The 22,287-nt window shown below is 36.4% G+C and overlaps 2 protein-coding genes and 1 pseudogene across 2 annotated transcripts; 1 reads left to right on the top strand and 2 right to left on the bottom strand.

The window, feature by feature from the left end:
- On the top strand, nt 451-11,244 carry LOC109234027 (exportin-T). The gene is made up of 15 exons (XM_019399846.1): nt 451-2,556; nt 2,677-2,766; nt 2,859-2,948; nt 3,136-3,240; nt 4,184-4,243; nt 4,660-4,722; nt 4,823-4,918; nt 7,433-7,597; nt 8,854-9,027; nt 9,138-9,203; nt 9,285-9,383; nt 9,746-9,892; nt 10,135-10,316; nt 10,415-10,462; nt 10,547-11,244. Exons 1-13 carry the CDS (start codon nt 832-834, stop codon nt 10,222-10,224), a joined length of 2,970 nt encoding a protein of 989 aa, XP_019255391.1. The 5' UTR covers nt 451-831; the 3' UTR covers nt 10,225-10,316; nt 10,415-10,462; nt 10,547-11,244.
- On the bottom strand, nt 13,152-15,900 carry LOC109234026 (annotated as a pseudogene).
- LOC109234025 (cytochrome P450 71A1-like) lies at nt 18,507-21,316 on the bottom strand. Its single transcript, XM_019399845.1, has 2 exons — nt 20,331-21,316; nt 18,507-19,345 (listed from the first exon to the last, which is right to left on the bottom strand). Exons 1-2 carry the CDS (start codon nt 21,228-21,230, stop codon nt 18,716-18,718), a joined length of 1,530 nt encoding a protein of 509 aa, XP_019255390.1. The 5' UTR covers nt 21,231-21,316; the 3' UTR covers nt 18,507-18,715.

Raw genomic sequence — 22,287 nt, 5'->3', positions numbered from 1 at the left:
TTTTTAATTTTCACTTGAAGATGAATTTTGAAATTTTTCGAAAATTTGAAAAACTCCAAAATGTTGTTTTTTAAAATTTTCACTCAGATCGCTCACAAAACTTAAAGAACAACCCAAAATTATATTCATGTCCAAACACAACTCTAATTTTCAAATCTCATTTTTACTTAAATTTTTTCACTTTTTTAGAATTTTACAATGCCTATGTCCAAACGCCCACTAAGTCACTACCTTCTTTCCTTTTAATTTAAGGACAATAGAATAAAAGAAATCTTATTGGGAGGTAAAAGTAAATTTCCTAACTTTTAAACCTTATTATAATCGAAAAGTATAATTAGAAAACCAAAAATTAAAATCCGAATAAAAAAAGGTAAGAGAAACGAGAGTTGATAGCCAAGTGAAAGGGAAGTATATAAAGGAAGCTCTCACAAAAGCCTCCGTCCTCTCCTTCTTTAATCTCTTAACCGTCTCAAAGACTCCAGTCTCTGCTCTTACGCAGTCTTTTTTATATAATTTAAAAATTAGAAAAAAAAAATTCGCTTTCAGTGATTGATTTAGAAACCCTAGCTTTGGCCTGAATTTTTTTCCTCCATTGCTCATTCTAAAACCCTAGCCCTACATTCTCATTCTAATCATATCATATGAGGTAAGGCCCGAAATATCTTCTTTTTTTTTCCTCAATAAATTATCGTTTTGTAAGCTCTAATTGAATCTAATAAAATTCATTATTAAGTTATTACTCAGATTCAAAGGAAGAGTTGGATATTTTCATTCATAATCCTTGATCAACGTTGAGATTTTATTTAGGGTTTATAGGGTTTAAAAACAGTAATGGATGATCTCGAAAAGGCAATACTTATAAGTTTTGATGAATCTGGAGCAGTTGATTCTGCTCTTAAAGCACAAGCTGTTGCTTATTGCCAACAATTTAAAGAAACTCCATCAATTTGTAGTATATGTATTGAGCGTTTGTGTTTTTCTAAATTGGTTCAAGTTCAGTTCTGGTGTTTACAATGCTTACACGAGGTCCTTCGGGTCCGGTATTCGTCAATGGGTCCAGAGGAGAAATCCTTTATTCGAAAATCTGTTTTTTCGCTGGGTTGTTATGAGAGTATTGATGATAAGAACTTGGTTAGGGTTTTGGATGGTCCGGCTTTTATTAAAAATAAGCTTGCTCAGGTTATGGTTACTTTAATTTATTTCGAGTATCCCATGATATGGCCCTCGGTGTTTGTTGATTTTTTGTCGAATCTTAGTAAAGGTGTTGTGGTTATTGATATGTTTTGTCGAGTTCTTAATGCCTTGGATGATGAAGTAATTAGCATGGACTATCCAAGAAGCCAAGAGGAGGTAGCTGTCTCGGGGCGAATTAAGGACGCAATGAGGCAGCAGTGTATTTCTCAGGTTGTTAGGGCTTGGTATGACATCCTGTTGATGTACAGGAATTCTGATCCGGATTTGTGTTGTAGTGTTTTAGATTCTATGAGGAGGTATGTTTCGTGGATCGACATAGGTTTGATAGCAAATGATACGTTTGTTGGGTTGTTATTCGAGTTGACATTGGCGAGTGGTTTTCGTGATCAACTCAGAGGTGCAGCTGCTGGTTGCATCCATGCCGTTGCTGCTAAGCGTATGGATCCGAAAGCAAAACTCACTCTTTTGCAGAGCCTTCAGATAAGAAGGGTTTTCAGTTTGGTAGCTGAGGATAATGACTCCGAGTTGGTATCAAGTGTTGCTTCTTTGCTTACTGGATATTCAACTGAGGTTTTGGAGTGTTTGAAGCGTTTGAACTCTGAGAATGGGAAAGCTGTCTCGACTGAACTATTGAATGAGGTTTTGCCCTCTGTTTTCTATGTAATGCAAAATTGTGAAATTGATGAAACCTTCAGTATTGTGCAGTTCCTCTCTGGGTATGTTGGCACATTGAAGAGTCTGGTTCCATTGACTGAGACACAGTCACATCATGTAGGTCAGATACTGGAAGTGATCCGTTCTCAGATCCGATTTGATCCTGCTTATCGTAATAACCTCGATGTGTTGGACAAAATTGGGAGGGAAGAGGAAGATCGGATGGCTGAGTTTAGGAAAGATTTGTTTGTTCTACTTCGCAGTGTGGGTCGTGTAGCACCTGATGCAACTCAGATTTTCATCAGGAACTCCTTAGCTAGTGCTGTTGCATCTAATGGGGATGTGGATGTTGAGGAGATAGAAGCTGCACTCTCTCTTCTATATGCCTTTGGGGAATCACTTACTGATGAAACCATGAAAACAGGAAATGGTCTCTTGGGAGAACTAATACCAATGCTTTTGTCGACAAAGTTTCCTTGCCACAACAACAGGCTTGTTGCACTTATCTACTTGGAAACTGTAACGAGGTATATGAAATTTTTCCAGGAGAATACACAATACATTCCCTTGGTTTTGAGCGCCTTTCTTGATGAAAGAGGCATACATCACCCGAATAGCAATGTGAGTCGAAGAGCAAGTTATCTTTTCATGAGGGTTGTGAAACTGCTCAAAGCAAAACTTGTACCCTACTTAGAGACTATTCTACAGGTATTGATTTTCCCATCCCCTTCCTCTGATTCATCTCCCAAGTTCCACTGGATGGGGAATATTTCATTTTCTTTTCTTTGGATTCTGTTTCTGAAACCCTCACTTTATATGTTCATTCAGAGTCTGCAAGATACAGTTGCTCAATTCACAACAATATATGCTTCCTCCAAGGAGCTTTCTGGTTGTGAAGATGGTAGTCACATTTTTGAGGTGCATACATGGTTTGAGCATATGTGCTTCAGATTTTTTTTACAACTTGCTGCCTGACTTCTTTAACTCACCTTAATGGTAATGTTTTGTAGGCGATTGGCTTATTAATTGGAATGGAAGATGTACCACTTGAAAAACAATCCGAGTTCCTCTCTGCCTTGCTTACTCCTCTTTGTCAACAGGTCATTTCATTAGCTAGAAAACTCTAAATTGAATATTCTTTTGATGTTCGATTAGCTGGATGTGTATGCACTCATCTGGAGGCTTTGGTGTTCATATTGTATGGTTGCATGTATAATGTGGAATGCAAGTATTTCTTGACACATGCTTACAATAATTAGATGAATTGACAGTAAATACTTTTAGCAGGTTGAGGCGTTGCTCTTAAATGCCAAAGCTCAGAATCCTGAAGAGTCTCCGGCAAAGATCGCAAATATCCAGCAGATAATTATGGCCATTAATGCTCTGAGCAAGGTTTTTACTTGTACTATCGAAATCACTGCGGCTTCTTATAATTTCCTTTCTGGTAAATCAAATTATTTCATCAATAGCACAACAAGGCGGTGTCAAAAGTATGTACAAAGTTGCTTGGGATTCTCTTTTTGCACCAAAAGTATGAAGGAAACAAAAAAAATGATCTTCTAATTACTGGTTACACATGTTTCACTATTATGGATAACTGTATTTCTTTGTTCCAAATAAGCCACAGATGACATATTGGTGCGCTTCAAGCTGTGTTCCTTTCTACACTAATCTTATATAAGATACTATTTGACAGTGCTTCACCGCCAGATTTTTTATAAATCCTGCGAAATGTTAAACAAAGATAAATCCAAGTTCCATATTTTTGATGTAAAGCTGCAATGCAACATGATGTGGTTTGTGTACTGTCCTCTCCGAACTCCTTACATAAGCAACTCAAAATAATTCGTCTCGCCTTACATTGTCTGCCATTAATATTGCATCCTTCATTCTTCCGCATCCAGAATTTGTAGAATTACTTAAGTAAGACTATACCTGAGTCCTGACTCCTGACTCTTGACAACAATAACTACGTCTCAGTCCCAAACAAGTTGGGGTTCGCTATATGAATCCCATTAACCATATTTCTCCATTTAAATTCATCTTAGCCAACATTATGCAGAACAACAACAACTACTACTACTACGCCTCAGTCTATAAGTTTCTAACAAGTTGAGGTTTAATATATCAATCCTCAACATTGTACAGAATAAAAATGAAAAGTCCTAGAAGATCTCAATATATTTTCAACAATACAATACCTGACTTTGAACAATTTTTTCCTTGGGATTTCTACCTTCTTTCTCAGCTTACTGCCATGTTATGTTTCTAGCATTGGTGATACAGCATTTGTAGCCTGTTCGTCCTGCCTCACCACTGTGTTTCTGCATGCCAGGGGTTTAGCGAGCGTCTTGTAACTGCCAGTCGCCCTGCAATCGGTCTCATGTTCAAACAGGTTGGTTGATTGGTGCTTGAGTTTTTGTCTTACTCTTCTACATTGATTCCGAACTCCATTTTCTGTTTTAGTCTATTTGAGCTTACTACTGGTGACAATACATTGTGGCGCACTTGACTATCAATTGGCATGTCAACTATTGTGCATTTTGTAATCCTGAATATTCTCCTTTTTAGTGTCACTATTTAAGGAGGCTGATCAGGTGTCTTACTTAATGGATTTTGGTTGTTGACTTGGTTCTCAGAAATAAGTTGACTAATATCAGATTTTTGGTTCCCCTTTCGATTTTGTGTTGTTAATTTTTCTGGTGCACCTGTTGTAGTAGACAATATCTGTTTTTGTGGTCAAATAAAGCCCTAATCAAAGTACTACCTTTCTATGTCAATTCTTATCATGTTTATTTCTTTTTCGTCCAGACATTGGATGTCCTCCTACGTATTCTTATCATATTTCCAAAGATAGAACCTCTGCGGTGCAAGGTATCTATTCAGTTTCTTATTATTCTTGCTCAATCCAATGCCCCTTTGGTGATGTAAATGTTAGCTCCTTTTTTTTTTTGGATGGTGTTAACTCCTGTAGGTCACATCATTCATTCACCGTATGGTGGACATACTAGGATCATCTGTATTTCCATATCTACCAAAGGCACTGGAGCAATTGTTAGCCGAAAGTGAGGTAAAGTCAATATTATACATTTAAACCAATATCCAAGCATATTTTCAAAAGTGTATTGCTATTTTAATATATTATGTGTCACCAATTGGACCTGTGTGTTGTTGTTAGGTTACCTTTCATTTCTCCCATAAAAAATTTAATTTTAAGTCCTTCTGGCTCATTGATTGAGGAAACTATTGACCAATGCTACCGATAAAAAAAACCTATTGACCAATGCTGTGCATTTTTCTTTGAGAAAAGGTAAGGTTGAATACAATTCATTCTTTAAAAAAAAAAAATAGTGCTAATGCATTATGCTTCTGGTGTATATATTTTAGACTAAGTTTAGAATGTTCTGAACTCTATCGAAGTTTTTTCATCTTATCGCGCTCATTCGTTTTGTCATTTTGACTAAACTTTGACTAATTTCATTGTGCTTTGTCTGACCTTGACGTATATGTTAGTTAGACATAGGAAAAGGATAATCTCTTCCTAAAATCCTTATCTATGCAAAGACTTTCAACGACAACAACTATGCTTCAGTCCCAAGCAATTGGGGTCGGCTATATGAATCCTCACCAGTGATGTTAGTCCATTTTAAATCATCTGTGGCCAATATTATATAAAAAAATAAATTAATAGTAATAGTTAACATAAAAAGTACTAGAAGTTCTTTATATTTTGTACTGATGTATAAATCTCTGAAATGCTAAACAACTCCTAGAAAAGTTATTGTGAAGATTCATCATGAAATTGGCTAATTTACGTTGCTTGCCAGCCTACCGCAACCCTCTTTCTTAATCTGGGATCGGAACCGGCAATGTGAGCAAGCTCACTCAGGCAGAGTTAACTATTCAAGACCTTATTAGAATTTTATTTGTGATTCCAATTATTATTGAACTTGTGTAAAATGGAATTTGCAGCAAGAAAACTATAGGTAACAGAATTTGTTTCATTTGGAAATGTTACGAACTCTAGCTTGAGTGCACAAACAATGCCATAAAAGTTTGAAACGTTACGATGTTACCAATGCAGGTCAAAGTTAATTTTTTTTCGGATGCTGGATATCCTAATTATATCGTAATTGAGCTGAATACTACTTCCTGACAAGTTTAGGGATACGGGGGACAAATGAAAAGAGATGGAGTAACATCTAAAATATAACATGAATTGACTCTTACCAAATAAGCGTTCTATTTCATTTCTAATATTGTCTAATCTTGTATGATCGCATCCAGCTTAACATTTAGATTTCTACAATAGTCATCTTGTGGATAAAAGGCTCAATAGTTACTCCCATATTACATTACTGGTCTTAAAACTATTCTGTAGGACTACCTTTCACTTCGGTGGGTGTCACTCTATTACATAACTCTTTCTTAACATTGCATCCATTTTAATTATCTTATTTTAAATCTGTTTGTTACGTCTTCATCTATTATACCATCTTCCTGGAACACTGAGTAGATTAATTTTTTTTCATTTGGACATAACAGTCCCATTCAATTTCACCTCAACTTCATTCTTATGCTAGCTAAATTTGCAGTGCATATGTTCTGTCTTACTTCCATGTATCCTGAAATCGTTATTCTCTATGGTGCATCTCCGTAGTTCAAGCTTTTGGCTGACTCCCTAGCTAGTCTCGTTGATGTATGCAATACATCTACACATAGCATCATACACCATGTGACCTTATTCATGATTAGGGTAAACAAGTATGACTAAGGTAGATAAACGGGTAAACCCACTATTATGGTAAACTCCTTTGTATCTCCTAACACTTTCCTTGCATTGTGACGGCTAATTCCTACTTATCCTTTATGGCATTTTAATATTTAGTAAGGTTTCCATTCTTCTCCTGCACACACACAGGATGACTTTTTGTGGCACTTTAATAGACAGTTTTTCTTGTTTAATGAGTACCATGTATAGATCCTTCTTTAATTTATGGATAACATTTTACCTTATCAATTTTTTATGGATAAACATTTTCATTAATTTTCTTTGCAAGATAACATTTTTCTAGCATTTTAAGATAATGCAAGATTTAAATTGGTAGACTTGCATTTCTTGGTTATGGTCAACTATGCTTTACAGAATTTCTCAACCTAAATCAGAGGCAAGCTTAGGAAATGTTGGGAAGTAAAAAATCTCATAGATGGTTAGCATGGTATATAATCACCTAATACAACATTATTGAGATGCAACAACAACAACAACAAGAAGAAGCCCAGTATTTTCCCACAAGTGGGGAGATGCATAAAGTTAAATTGATAAAACTTAACAGAAGTATTTTCGGAAAAACTTAAAAACTGAGTTGGCTAAAACGTCAAACAATTGTATTGTTACAAATGTCATATAAATGATTTTGATATATTGAAGTAAAGCTAAACCATGTTAACATGTTTAATATTGAGGTACTTAAGAGATTGTAACAGACGGTAAAATGGCTAAAGTAACTTTGTTCTGAGCAGCATTTGAAGTGTTTCTGTTCTCATTATCATGAGAATAACTTTCTTTTGTGTCTCAATGCAGCCGAAAGAACTGGCAGGCCTTTTGGTGTTGCTTAATCAGCTTATCTGCAAATTCAACACTGGAGTTCGAGACATTTTGGAGGAAGTTTACCCTGCTATTGCTAGTAGAGTATTTAATGTCCTTCCAAGAGATGCTTTCCCTACAGGTCCTGGTAGCAATACAGAAGTATGTGAAGTTTCTTTAGTGTAACATTTCTTGCTTTCCTGCATCGTCATGTGAGAGCTTCCCTTTTGTTGAGGGCCCATGCATTCTCCAAGTCAAGACCTTCCTCCTTCCTATCTTTATTTTCTGTTTGGGTTATGAATCCATCCTTTGCATTTAGAAAATTACCAGCATAATGATTTGCATCTTCTTGATGTCAGCAATATAACACCTTACTTCATCAAAAAAAAGAAAAAGAAAATTACCAGCATAAATACCCAGAGAATAAGATGTGGTAACTCTTTCTGAAATCTTCTGTTTTAATTCATTCAGATGCTGCTGCTTCATGTTTCCATTTTCTTTAAAATGCTCAGTTGTTAATAGCTCATGCCATCCTTGCCCAATTGTGCATGGATTGTATCTTTTCTATGGCTTGCACATAGCTATTCACTTCTCGTCCTGGGAATATTTTGTGTGGGGGTGGGGGTGGGGGGTGGGGGTGGAGATAACCATTAGCAAGTTTTTTTATCAAGAAACGCAAAGGCTAATCCATTGCTACCGTCCCCGTGAGAACCCCCAAAAGTGCAGTTACTTTCTAGCAGACGGACCTTAAGTGCGGATTTTCTCAAACATTTCACGACCATGTCCAAGACCAGAGTTATCGGCAGTCAAAAGAGAACTTTAACATGCATGGCCAGTTAATTCCCAGCTCATTTACTATTTACAAATTTCACGCTTCACGCTGATTTTCAAGCGTGTTAGCCCATCACTTTTAAGAACTAGTACCAATTCACTTTTAAGAACTAGTACCTATTGTTCTTCCCTTGTTATGTCCCTATTTCCTATTGTACCAATTGTTTTGCCCTTGTTATGTCCCTGTTTTTTGTTCTCCTCATCTATCTTCAAGTCCTACTAATCCCTTGCTTAAGTATATGGTTAACCTCTGTAAGCTTCCTTATCTGTCCTGCTTCCATTTGGATTACCACTGATGACTGTTCATGCGAACAAGCTCTATCAGATTCGTTGGCATTCTTCGTCCATGATTTCTTGCCATTGTTATCTTTGACTAGATTGGTATGCATCCACCTTCATTTTGTTTGAACGGTAAGACCAGTGTATAGGAAATTTCTGAAAGCTCAAAATTCTGCAGACCGTAATCCTGGTTGGGTTATTATCATCTAAATGTATATCCTGGATTTTATATTTGCTTTTCGAACTGAGGATGCTTCTTTTTATAGTCTTCTTTACCGTCTTTTCTTGATAGCTGTACTTCCTCTCAGGAAATCCGAGAGCTACAGGAGCTCCAGAGGACGTTTTACACTTTTCTTCACGTGATTGCTACACATGATCTGTCATCAGCTTTTCTTTCCTCCAAAAGTAGGGTCTACTTGGATCCGATGATGCAGTTGGTATTACATGCATCCTGTAATCACAAGGATATCGTTGTTCGTAAGGTTAGTTTAGCATTGATTTACTTGTGCTATTTAGTGGTGTTCAGGAACTTCACTAAAACATGTTATATCCCACTTGTTGGAACTTGATTCTTTACCATTTTCTTATTCAGGCATGTGTACAGATATTTATAAAACTAATCAAAGACTGGTGCGCGAGACCTTATGGCGAAGAAAAGGTGAACTGTCTTTGAGCTCTACTGCAACAATAAAGATTGCTTGTGCCGCGACTGATATGTAAAATGTCTTCTCTGTTCCAGGTGCCTGGTTTCCGAAGTTTTGTGATTGAAGCCTTTGCAACAAACTGTTGTCTGTACAGCGTCCTCGACAAATCCTTTGAATTCCGTGATGCAAATACGGTAAGTTGGTGTGTTGACTAGTCTAAAAAATTCCTATTGTCAGCTGTGGCACAATAATGTTAGCGCGTTCTGCTTTGATATGAATATTCTGCTTTTATTGTGAATCAGTTTGCTTTCATGTGGGCTGATATGATTTCGGCATGTTTGTGGCTTTTTCCTTCTGGAACTGGCATTTGGTAGCAAATTGAATATATCCTTCTGTTTCTTCCTGCTGTAGCAATTTAGTTGCTCTTTTGGCAATTGCCGCATTATGTAAAACTGCGAAATCCTACTTGCTGTTTGCTATAGTTATATTATTGCAAGAGTCTGATTTTCTTGGGTTGCATAGTTAATCTCCTTTTTCTTTTGGATTACCATGGCAGCTTGTTCTTTTTGGCGAGATTGTAATGGCTCAGAAGGTCATGTATGAGAAATTTGGCAATGATTTTCTTGTTCATTTTGTATCAAAAGGCTTCCCAAGTGCTCATTGCCCCCAAGATTTGGCTGAGCAGTATTGTCTGAAATTGCAGGTATTCTACTTTTTGTTTGACATTTTGAATTAAGTTTTAGAATTGAATTTTCCTGCATAGGACTGTCTTTTCGAAAAACATTGTTTAAGGAACTGGAGGAAGTAGAAAACATACAGTTTCCTTCCTCCAGTTTCACAATAAAATCTCTGTTGAAGTATCTGCATGCAAACTGCAAGAATTATAGTTGGATAAATCCACTTCTGCTGACTTTTCTTTCTATTGTTCTGTGCTTTTATTGCCAGGGTAACGATATCAAAGCGCTGAAATCATTTTACCAGTCGCTTATTGAAAATTTGAGACATCAACAAAATGGAAGCTTGGTATTTAGATAGCATTTCAGTAAACGATGAGATCAATCACTTTATTGTTGCCTATATGTTTCTTGTTATAACCAGTTGTCCTGGTTAAATAATTTTGTCAACAGGTATGTGTGCCAATGTATATGCCAAGTATAGTATATAGAATAAGATTCTTGTTCTGCACAACACTTTATTATAATATTTGTTATTTTTGATTTTGCAGGGTTCTTTTCTGTAAATATTATTCGTTTAAGTCTTCATAGACAGCGAGGTATGGGCAAATAGAATGCTTTCATTGCAAATAGAATCCTATTCCTATTTTATTTTGTAATCTGTTTATTTTTTGATGTGGTAGGTGTAAATTTGCGGAAGCAGTTTCTTGATATGAAAATGTTAATTTATCACAATTTTGCTGCTCACGATGGTGAAGGCTGCCAAAGGCACTTTTGTGTAGATGTATTTATTTTTACAGCGCCTTGAGGGATTTTTTTGCAGTGCCTTTGAGTTGCTTTCTTTTCCTGCCTCTTCTAACATTTGAGGGGTTATCAGAACGCTCTGTGTATGCCATTAAAGCTGCAGGTTTTGGGGCTTTTAGGGGGCGGGCAGGGTGGTTAAGAATGCTGTCATATGAGTATCTTCGGTTTAGCTTAACCAAGCTGTAGATTCAATCGATGGCAGTAAGTTTCTACTTGGGTGCTGCCAGCATTTGCGTGAAGTAGTGCATTTTAATTGTGTTTTGGCTGCTCGAATAGATCATTTCTTTCTTCCCTTTTTTTTGGTTCAAAAGTAGGAAAATATAGGGCCTTAGAGTTGAGATTGTTTGAAAAGCTAGTCGGAGCCTTTTGTTCGTCCGCTTGCTTTCGATGTACATCCTGTGCAATTCTTGATTAAAGATCATTTTTTGCTCAAATTCCTGCATGTTTAACGACCTTGGCGTTTTAATTTCTTCTGTGGGGACTTCAAATAGCAGCTTATTGTGGTCAAAATAATTGTGTAATCTTCAGGGGTCAAAATAATTCAGGTGTTTGTGTAATCGACAGGTGACTTCATACAGCTTTTATGATGTTCTGATTTGGCTTATTTTCCGGATCTGACTAAGATCTTTTACTACTGGGTGTTGCTTGTGAACTTGTGATCATTTTTCTCGCGAACTTTAAATCTCTCGTTTTCCCATTTCTTCTTTTATTGAATGGTTGGACTTAAATGACAATAGTCAGATATGTCCCGTTTAAGTTTCGGAAGTGGAGTAGGACGGAGCTGTTCTAGCGAACATGAATGCTTATTTTTCCATGTTTGATTAATTTCTGTATTGATCAATTTGGTCAATATATTTAGTCCAAATTGATCCAAATTCTTAGATGGACAAACGTGGGCTACGTCCAAAATGACCCGCCAATAAATACGTCAAATTATATCTGCGCAGTCTGGGCACGTACATTTGATGGGCTGAATTTGACACCCCTGATTACCACTAAACTGCCTAGCAAATACCCTGGTTATGAGTCCGGACCAATGGCAATGCATTAACCTAGTAAAGAAAAGGAACATGCAAGCTTGTTTTGGTCATTTTACTAAACCGTGAAAAATTGAGGTCTATTACAAAATCTTAAATGGTGAAAATTATTAAGAGGTTTATTCAAACGGATTTACCACGGTAACTTGTTTTGGTCATTTTTGCTGGATTATTCTGTTTTTTTCTCTTTCGATGACTAAGTTGCTCTGTTTGATCTAGCAGTAAAGGCGGATTCGTAACTTAGCATCCTAAGCATATGATTTTAGTTTGAAACATTTAATTCGTTTGTTCTTGAATAAAAGTTAGTGAACACCTATAGCATGAAATATAAAAATTGTTTCTGATTATGTATAAAGAAGCAAAATATAAAATTATTTAAAATAGTTTAGTTAACTCTAAAACTTAATGTAATTGTTTCTGTTTTTTTTTTTTTTTTGGTTTTAAATATATTATACAATACCTAAAGCAAAATTTAGGACAACCACTCTCGTCTTCATCAGAGGAACAACGTGCAGACAACCAGTTCTCTCTTGTGATAATAGCAATGGACATTAGACTGTGCTCATTTGGATATATGAAAGAGAGCGCTCAAACTCAAGGTAATTGTGTGAATTGCTTTTTGTTTATTTTGATATAATTATACGTAGACTGTAACTCACTTGAAATTCTAGAAACCCCAGTAGGTTTGACAGAGACAATTGATGAATTTTTAGTGAACCTTACTTATCCTTGTTATTTCCGACTATTTAGTTTGGTCAGTGAACATTTTACTTAGTTCCTCTAGATAATCTTGTGTCATACGGCTACATAAAACGTGTTTCCTCTGTATTGATATTGTCAGGCATACTCATTGTTAATCTTCTGCGTTAGTTTACATTTTTATTGCTGAACCTGTTGATAATGGCCTGAAGCAGTGTGGTTTCTATGAAATAAAATATATGATGTGGGTGGAGCTAGAGTGCCGGCTATGGCTTCGGCCCAATTCACTAGCTTTGGTTCAAACGATGTATTTGTCTTAGAAAATCCATTAAATATGTACAGAATCTTAATTTAGATTTCAGTAACTTGAAACGATTAGAATCCCCAAAATCAAAAGCTTCAAATCCTGGCTCAGCTTCTGGTACAGTGTACCTCCAAATCACAGTAGCAGCTGTTAGCTTTCTAGCTTTGTTTTTCTTGCAGACTGTCTAGTTTGCTGTTATATGCATGTTTTTTCTTCCTTTACTTATTAGATTTAAATGCCATTTTCATTTTTTTTTTGCCATTACTTGTTTTTCCAAAATCCAAATATTGCACAGTATGTCTCCCTCTCTTGTTTTGGCCTCAAGTCTTGTTAATTTTTCCATATCTAGTCTGTGAGACTCCTACTAAACAGCAGATATATAGTTCCTTATCTCTCTCCATCATTTATTTTCTTCATCCTAACTATCCAATTTTAGACTCTATATATGTTTCGAGTAGCATTTCTGCAAATCCAATTTAAACATGGCTTTTGAAATTGCCCAATTGCTTCAATATAGAATACAAGATTTCAGTTGGATTAATAGACGATTTCATTACAAAATATGTAGAGCATTAGAGCAACCTTAGCGGATGTGGCGATATGTCCCACCATTTCAAACAGAAAAACAATTTCTTGAAGGAACCACAATTAGTGCTAAATCAAGCAGAGTAAACATTTGGTGCAAGTCTTGGCTTAATCACAGCAGCGAGTGGAATCTTTTTTGGTATGGAGAGGCCAAAAATTTCCTCCATGTTGAGGTCCTCAGGGGTCATATTATCCGGCAATGACCATTTAAATCCGTGTAGAAGATTAGCTAAGCTAGCTTGAATCACCTTAAGCCCTAAGTTGTATCCCGGACACATCCTTCTCCCAGCTCCAAATGGCAGTAGCTCAAAATTATGTCCTTTGACATCAATGGAATTTCCGAGAAACCTCTCAGGTTTGAACGCCTCAGGCTCGTCCCACAAAGTAGGGTCTCTTGCGATCGTCCATACGCTTACTAGGACCCTGGTTCCTTTCAGAATGTCGTAGCCGGCTACTTTACAGTCTTCTCCACAGAGCCGTGGAGTTAGCATTGGTGCCACCGGGTGAAGTCGCATAGTCTCTTTAACAATTGCCTCTATATAAGGAAGATTTGGAATGTCCTTTTCTTGTACCCATCTGTTCTGCCCAATCACTCGATCCAATTCCTCTGTTGCCTTGTGCATTCCACGATCACTGCTGAACTCTCGGTTCCACCAGCCAACAAGTCCTGATTGTGCAATACATATTTAACTCGTATCATCAAGCACCAAAAAATAAAGAAACACTTGACCATGACTTTAACTTTCTCTCGACCCGTAGCCCTCCAACTTTCATAGAAAAAGTGGAGTTGGCCATCGATTTCGTTATACATTATATGTTTTAACGGAAGGGGAGCCTTGGCGTAACTGGTAAAGTTGCTGACCAGGAGGTCACGGGTTCAAGCCGTGGAAACAACCTCTTGCAGAAATACAGGGTAAGACTGCGTACTATGGACCTTTGTGGTCCAACCCTTTCCCGGACCCCGTGCATAGCGGGAGCTTAGTGCACCGGGCTGCCTTTTATTATATGTATTGACGTGCGGATAGACATTAACCAACTAAATCTGGGTCAACCATAAAGTTCCAAATTATTCTTAGCAAATTTTCCTTTAGTCCTAGTGAGGAAATCATCATTAGTGGCACCCAAGTGGTAGAAGCAATAAGGATCTAGTACTTGGTTAATAAGATTATTCATAAATACTACTCCCTCTCCCTCTGTTTCAATTTAGATGACATACTTTCCTTATTAGTTCTTTCCATAAAGAATGACACATTTCTACTAATGGAATTAATTCAACTTTAAACTCTTCATTTTACCCTTAATGAGAAGCTTTTATAACTACACAAATGTCATGGCCCCATAAAGCTTTTAGACCTTAGGCTTTTAAGACCACAAGTTTCAAAAGTCTTTCTTCTGTTTTTTTTAAACTCCGTGTCGAGTCAAACTAATTGAAACGAAGGGAGCAATACTTTAATTTTTGTGTGCTATTATTTTTCTCTTGTTTTAAATTGATAAGACACTACGAGTTGTGAATTAAAGTGATATATACCTGGGTGAAAGCCTTGACTCCATGTCTCTCTAGTTTAACCTCCAGAGTGGGATCATCAGCAAACTATAGTAAAACATCCACCATGTCTTTGGCAACGTAATTCTCCTAGCATTATGCTCGTCGAGAACATGCTCCAAAAACCTGTCAAACTTGTTGCTTAATACCTTCATCCTCTTAACATAACCTTGCAAGTCCATGAAATCAATCCAGGGGATATAATCTCCAATATTAAGTACACCATTTAGCAAGAACAGCTCATCCAACATCTTCTTAAATTCCTCAGGAGTCACGATCGAGTTCTTGGACTCGTCCAAGTACCTCTTTCCCAGCACCATCCTGCTAATAATCTCGATTTTCATCAAATAATCTTTCAGCAGAATCGGTTTTCCCGTTAAGTTATACAAATCATGGAGGAGAGATTGTAACTCCTCTGTCCTAATATACTCAAGTGACTCGAGCCGTTTTGCAGTAAACAATTCCATAAGGCACATCTTACGTGCCTGGCGCCAATAGGGTCCATAGGAGGACCAAGTGATATTGGAATAGTTGTATGTGGTGTACTTGCCAGCAGCCATTTTAGGCCTGTCTACAAAGTTGAAATCCATTGATTTGAGGAAAACCTTAGCCATCTCGGCAGACAAGCCCACCACAACGGCAAAAAAAAGACCCGAAGCGGAGTTGCAAAATGGGCCCATACTTGAGGGAGAGTTCGTGGACAGAGCGGTGAGCGAGGGGGCCAATGAGGTTAAGTTTCCGATGATTGGCCATGGTTTTGGGCCGGGTGGTAAGTTAAGTTTCCTTTGGCGGAGATATTTGGTAAGGAGAAAAAGAGACAGTGTAGCTAGACATGCAGCTGCATACGCAGTCCAGGTAGGAGTTTCCATTTGGAATTACTGATAGTGAATCAATGGTTGAGTTAATGGCTCCTCAGATTTATAGTATTAATATTGGAAAGAAGCTTAAATTTATTGTATTAATGTTGGAAAGAAGCTTGAATAATATAGCAACACGAATAATAGCTGGCTTATTAGTTATATTGATCATTTTGTATTGTTTTTCCTTGTTTTGTGATCTGTGATCTGTAGTTTTTTGTTACATTAGTGCTAGAGGACAGATTCTGTAAATAAACAATCTTAATGAGAGTACTTAGCACTCCTTTTGTCTTCTTTATTTAGTTCTCCTCATTATTTTAATGAGAGGGAGATAAGGCCCAAAAGAGGACATGAACAAGAAGAATCCGAATGGATCACTATTTTCGTGATATTTGTACATCATGTCCCTTTACAATTTTTAAATTAAGAAAAAAATTCGTAAGATGTAAAAAAAAAAATTGAGAAAATTGCTCAGAGATGCTCTAGGTTTTCAATTTTAGCTCAATTTACTTCTTACCACCTAACCCATTTCTTTTTTGTCCTTTTATCAAACATAAAACAATTATCAATCCTAACACAACCCAATGTCACTTCAAACACTTCCCAATCTCCAACAATCCAGGTGTATTATGACAAAAAGTAAAGGAAAAATAGTGATTTTGGTCCTTGTATTATTACTATATTCCACTTTTGATCCTTGTGTTATTTGACTTAGTACATCAAACCTTCAATTAAATAAAGTGTGCATTTTTTATCCCTAAGCTAACCAAACTAACGGAACTAAACGGAAAACCTAACAAGAAAGAATTAAGACCGGAATGTAACAGCTTGTTTGGATGGTTGTTACCTGTTGTATCGTATAGTATTGTTACTTTAAATATAAGATTTGTTTTGATTGTTACTTAAATTTTATCGTGTCGTATCGTTACATCCGTCGTTATGTAACGATAAATTGTGCCACTTTATATGACGACCGATTTGGTGTGGTCGCGTCGTTTCCTTGTGTTTTTCTCTCAATCTTACCCTTCATTAATATTAAATTAATTTTATTTTATCATTTATCCTACCTTTTTATATACCGTCTCATAGTTTTTCTTTATAATATTGCAAGTTTATTCATCATATTACCGGTGTGTGATACCACGAAACGAGCAAAATGACATAATCCATCCAAACATTGTATTCATCAAACGATACAGTACAATACAAAACAATACGGTGTGACACATTATGAAACGATATGTAACAATTATCCAAATAATACAATACGATATGATACATTATAAAACAATACAGTACGAATACCCTACTGATTGTTATCCATATTTCTTGATATTCCTCACCAGAAGAGGCAACGTCACATAGATCATCTGGCAGCTAACTATTGAAGATCCAGAAGAATATTGTTGGCTGTAAGCCATGTTTAACGGACAAATTAATTAGTGATTGACAGGTCTGCAAAATACTAAATTTGTTGTTTTAGGTAGTATATGTTTAGGTAGAGTTCATAAGTTTTTGTTTTATTCGGCTATCTCAATTATTTCATTCTATTTTATCACCACATAAATGTTTATAATACAAGCTCTCGCAGGTGTATATATAGTGCTAAAGTACAAAATTCATTTAAGACCAAAAACAATTTAAAGCTTGACATTGTTCTCATTCTTCAGGAGTATCTACGAAGATAAGTTTCTTGACTTGCCATTGACCCATTTTGGTGCAGTAGACATTCCCAAGCTCAGAGCTTCGAATTGTCATGGTTACTGAATATTGGTGCAGTAGACTCTACTTGTGGCAGTGTTATCAGAGGTTAAAAGCGCAGAAAAGCTCTAAGGTCTGTGCTTTAAGCACAAATAAAGTGCGGGCTTAATGAAAAAAGGCGCGACTGGAGAAAAAGTAAAAATATGTATATGTAGTCCAAGATTAATAATTATAAGCATGATAAAAACAAATTTATAAACAAAGAAATTGGAAAAAAATTACGCCTTTTCATGATTACACTCATTGGAAAGCAATAGTATGCGTTAGAGCCTTGATGCAATACTAAAGCGCCCACAAAGCGAGGCAAAGCGCTCAACAAATTTTGAACCTCGCTTCAAGGTTTAAGCGCGCTTTAAGCGTGCCTTTGACGACACTGCTTGTTGGTTCATTTGAATCCATACAAGATGTGCTATTAGAAATAGTGAAAGTTGCTCTATATTCACGGATATATAAAGGGATCTTTACATAATATGGTTACCCATATTATCCGCTAGTTGATCCGTTTATTATCCGTATTAAATATGGGTTGGGTTGGATAATTTGTCCATTTTTCATTACCCGTTTCGACTTGAACCATATCAGACTCGACCCGCCCATTTGCCACTCCTACCTATGAGGTTTAAATTTCCATTGATCGGCCATGGTTTTGGGCCTGGAGGTACGTTGAGTTTCCTCTGCGAAGAAATTTTGAAAGCACCAAGAGAAACACAGTACCAAGAAATACTGCTGCATATGCAGTTCAAATAGTACCTTCCATTGAGTTGTTTGTTCCAATGATGGAGTATATAAGTTTATGGCTCCACGATGAGCTGTATTCGTAGAGAGCATGTAATTTACAGACACTAACCAATGAAAAGAAGACATGTGGCATCTGGGTCAAAATAGTTATTCCAATAAACTTGTGGCAGGGAAAAAACAACAGGATTTTCCAGACTACTGTCTTGAGGGCCGGTGATGCGTAGAGGTTATACTTTGCTTAAACAGTCTAATTTAGTAATACTTCTGCAAAAGGTTATCTATACTCTATAGCAATATCTCTCCATAGACAGCATCAGAACAAACACAACGCTCTAATGTTATTATTTCTGAAAATATAACTGCATTACGACATACTTTTGTGTTCACTACTATAACCACTTTCAAGCAAAATAAAAGATACAAGATTTAAGTTGGATAAGTAGACGATACCATTACAAAATATTTAGAGCACGAGTTCAAACATAACAAAGAGTCTATCTTGATGGAACCATAGAAGTGCTGAATCAAACAGAGTAAAGTTTTGGTGAAAGTCTTGGCTCAATCACAGTAGCAAGTGGAAATTTTTTAGGTGTGGAGAGCCCAAAAATCTCATCCATGTTGAGGTCGTCAGGAGTCATATTATCAGGCAATGACCATTTAAATCCATGTATAAGATTAGCTAAGCTAGCTTGAATCACCTTAAGCCCCAAGCTATAACCCGGGCACATCCTTCTCCCAGCTCCAAATGGCAAAAGCTCAAAATCATGTCCCTTAACATCTATGGACTTTTCATGGAACCTCTCCGGCTTGAACACCTCAGGCTCGTCCCATAATGTAGGGTCTCTTCCAATAGTCCATACGCTCACAAGAACCCTAGTTCCTTTCTGAACGTCATAGCCTGCTACCTTGCAGTCTTCTTGACACTCACGTGGCACCAGCATTGGTGCCACGGGGTGCAGTCGCATAGTCTCTTTGACTATTGACCCTATGTAAGGAAGATTTGGAATGTCCTTTTCTTGTACCCATCTCTTCTGCCCAATTACTCGATCCAATTCTTCTGTAGCCTTTTTGAAAATCTCAGGCTTCTTTAGCAGCTCTGAAATTGCCCACTCCACTGTTACAGCTGAACTCTCGGTTCCACCAGCAAGCATATCCTGATTGTGCAATTACACATTTTATTCTTGTCGTCGACTATAAAAAAGCATTAAAAAAACAAATACGAATATCCTGACCAACTTGACTTTCTATTTTCTAAATTTTTCTTGTAATTTATCTACAGTTTGATTCACTCCATTGTCCGTTCTACTTCGACAGAAAAGTGGGTAACATTATCAACAGGTCAATTATTACGAGTATATTCTTTTTCTTGTTTTTTTTTTTTCTCCCAATACGATAGACCCATACATAGCCAACTAAATTTCAGGTTCCAAAATATCTTGTCAATGTCCATTATTCAATTGGGTGGAGGAAGTCATAAGTACTGTCGACCAGAGTGGAGCAGAGCAACAGGGATGTAGTCTGTGGTTAATTAAAATTATTCTTAACTATACTCTATGTAGTACCTTTTTTAAGTTTTCCGTGCTATTACGTAGACGTTTGAACATAAAAATTGCATTTTAAAAAAATACTCCATCCGTTCACTTTTAATTATCCATTTTGGAATTTTCGCGCCCCTTAAAAAAAAATTATAGTATATATTTTTCCATAACCCCTAATAATGATAGCATTTCAAAAAATCTTGAGAAATAAATTGGGGAATGAGTAGTTAATGATAAGGGTAAAACAAGAAAAAAAAATTGTCTTTCTCTTGATTTGCTAAAAGGACAAGTAAAAGTAAAAATGTATTTTAAGTATAATGGACAAGTAAAAGTAAACGGAGATAGTATTATTTGGAGTTAAGTTTGAAAAATGATACGTAATTTGTGTTTGGACATACATTTCACCTGAAAAAAGATTGCAGTTTTATGAGTGAGAAATTTCATGGAAAAACACATTTTTGAAGAAAAAAATCAAAAAATTATGGACACATATTTATGGTCCTAAGTATCGGGGAAAAAAAAAAGGTATTACTCCTATTATTTTTTATAGTTCTAACTTAAAGAGATTATGATAAATATGAAATTTTCTTTATTACAATACCTGAGTGAATGCTTTGACTCCATGTCTCTCCAGCTTAACTTCCAAGGTCGGGTCATCAGCAAGCTGCAACAAAACATCAACCATATCCTTAGCAACATAATTCTCCACTCCATTTCTCCTAATGTTATGCTCATCAATAACATGCTCTAAAAACTTGTCGAATTTCTTGCTCACTACTTTCATCCTCTTAACATAACCTTGTAAATCCATGAAATCAATCCATGGAATTGAATCTCCAATATTAAGTACACCATTTAGCAAAAACAATTCATCCAACATCTTCTTAAATTCCTCAGGACTCACGATCGAGTTCTCGGATTCGTCCAAATACCTTTTCCCCAGTACCATCCTGCTAATAACATTTAAACTCAACGTCGTCAAATAATCTTTCAGCACAATTGGTTTCCCTGATATTTTATTCAAATCATGGAGCAGAGAATGTAACTCCTCAGCCCGAATATACTCGTATGAATCGAGACGTTTCGGGCTGAATAATTCCATCAGGCACATTCTACGTGCCTGACGCCAATATGGTCCGTATGGAGACCATGTAATATCCGAATAATTATACGTTGTGTATTTTCCGGCGGCCGTTTTCGGTCTGCCTACAAAGTTAATATCCATGGATTTGAGGAAAATCTTAGCCATTTCGACGGAGGATCCAACTACAACGGGGAAAGACCCGAATTGGAGTTGCATAATGGGTCCGTATTTGAGGGAGAGTTCATGGATTGAGCGGTGAGGAAGGTTTCCGATAAGGTTTAAGTTTCCGATGATCGGCCATGGTTTTGGGCCTGGAGGTAAATTGAGTTTTCTTTGGCGAAGAAATTTGGAAAGGAGCAAAAGAAACAGAGTACCAAGGAATACGAATGCATATGCATTCAAGTTTGTACCTTCCATTGAATTGTTGGTACTTTTGGTGATTTGAAAGAGAACTGAATGTGTTTGTTAGTTGATTTAATGGTGGAGTATATGGTTCCACAAATAAGCTGTATTTATAGTACTACAAGTATATATTATTGAGTAGTAGTTTTCAATTATTTTTCTTTATTTTAAAATCTGTTATCGTCATTTTCTGAAAGAAAAATCTAGTACATTTTTCCTCGAAACTTTGTTTCAGTTGTCTTTGGTCTTCCAGGAAAGTATTTTTAAGTTATTCAGTACTTTCAGCAGGGTGTGAAACTACTATTACTACTTTGAATAAAATAATAAGGTACCCCACAAAAAGACAGGAAATTTTTTTTATTTCAGAAAAGAAGGTTCCCCACAATCCACTAATTGGAAATAATTCAGTGAAGTTTCACCCATTAACAAAAACACATAAGCTGAGCTAGGATTTGAATTTTATAGATTTGAAATTCTAGTCTTTCTAAATTATTGGGTTCTAAATTAATAGATATTCAATAATTTTGTAAGCCGAGAGTGTTTGGATTGGCTTTTAATTCAGCTTTTAAACTCTTTTTAGTTTTTTTCCAATGTTTGACAAAGTTAAAAAGTGCTTAAAATAAGTTAAAAACTGCTTAAAACAAGTCAAAAGTAATAAGTTGGGCAACCCCAACTTGTTGCTTTTTGGTTTAAGAGCTATTTGTTGCTGAAAAGCCACTTTTTCAGCCAACAAACGGGTTCGAGCCGTGAAAACAACCTCTTGCAGAAATGCAGGGTAAGACTGCGTACGATAGACCCTTGTGGTCCGGCTCTTCTCCGAACCTCGCACATAGCTGGAGCTTAGTGCACCGAGCACTCATGTGTATGAAAATTTCTAATGAACCAAACAGAAAAAAGGACCCGAAGAGTTTTATATATATATGTATATATATATATATATGAATTTTGAAGAAAAATGCACCCATCAATGTTTCTTCGTTTTTTCAGAAATGTGTAATAGAGGGTCAAGACTAGGAGGAAAAAGACATTTTTTTCGTTCCATGTTTGTTACATGAGAAACGAAACTTTGTAA

The sequence above is a fragment of the Nicotiana attenuata genome, chromosome 11 (assembly GCF_001879085.1).
Source record: "Nicotiana attenuata strain UT chromosome 11, NIATTr2, whole genome shotgun sequence".
In the NCBI taxonomy this organism is placed as follows: Eukaryota; Viridiplantae; Streptophyta; class Magnoliopsida; order Solanales; family Solanaceae; genus Nicotiana; species Nicotiana attenuata.
Note: the sequence above shows the minus strand (reverse complement) of the source record. Positions and strands in the feature narration are given on the sequence as shown.

What these genes read in the sequence shown, in the direction of transcription:
- LOC109234027 (XM_019399846.1), top strand. Translation starts at nt 832, where the DNA reads ATGGATGATCTCGAAAAGGCAATACTTATAAGTTTTGATGAATCTGGA. An exon ending in GACCTTATGGCGAAGAAAAG is followed by an intron (nt 9,204 to 9,284) that starts GTGAACTGTCTT and finishes TCTCTGTTCCAG; the next exon opens with GTGCCTGGTTTCCGAAGTTT. An exon ending in AATTCCGTGATGCAAATACG is followed by an intron (nt 9,384 to 9,745) that starts GTAAGTTGGTGT and finishes TTACCATGGCAG; the next exon opens with CTTGTTCTTTTTGGCGAGAT.
- LOC109234025 (XM_019399845.1), bottom strand. Translation starts at nt 21,230, where the DNA reads ATGGAAGGTACAAACTTGAATGCATATGCATTCGTATTCCTTGGTACT. An exon ending in GAGTCAAAGCATTCACTCAG is followed by an intron (nt 19,346 to 20,330) that starts GTATTGTAATAA and finishes TTGCACAATCAG; the next exon opens with GATATGCTTGCTGGTGGAAC.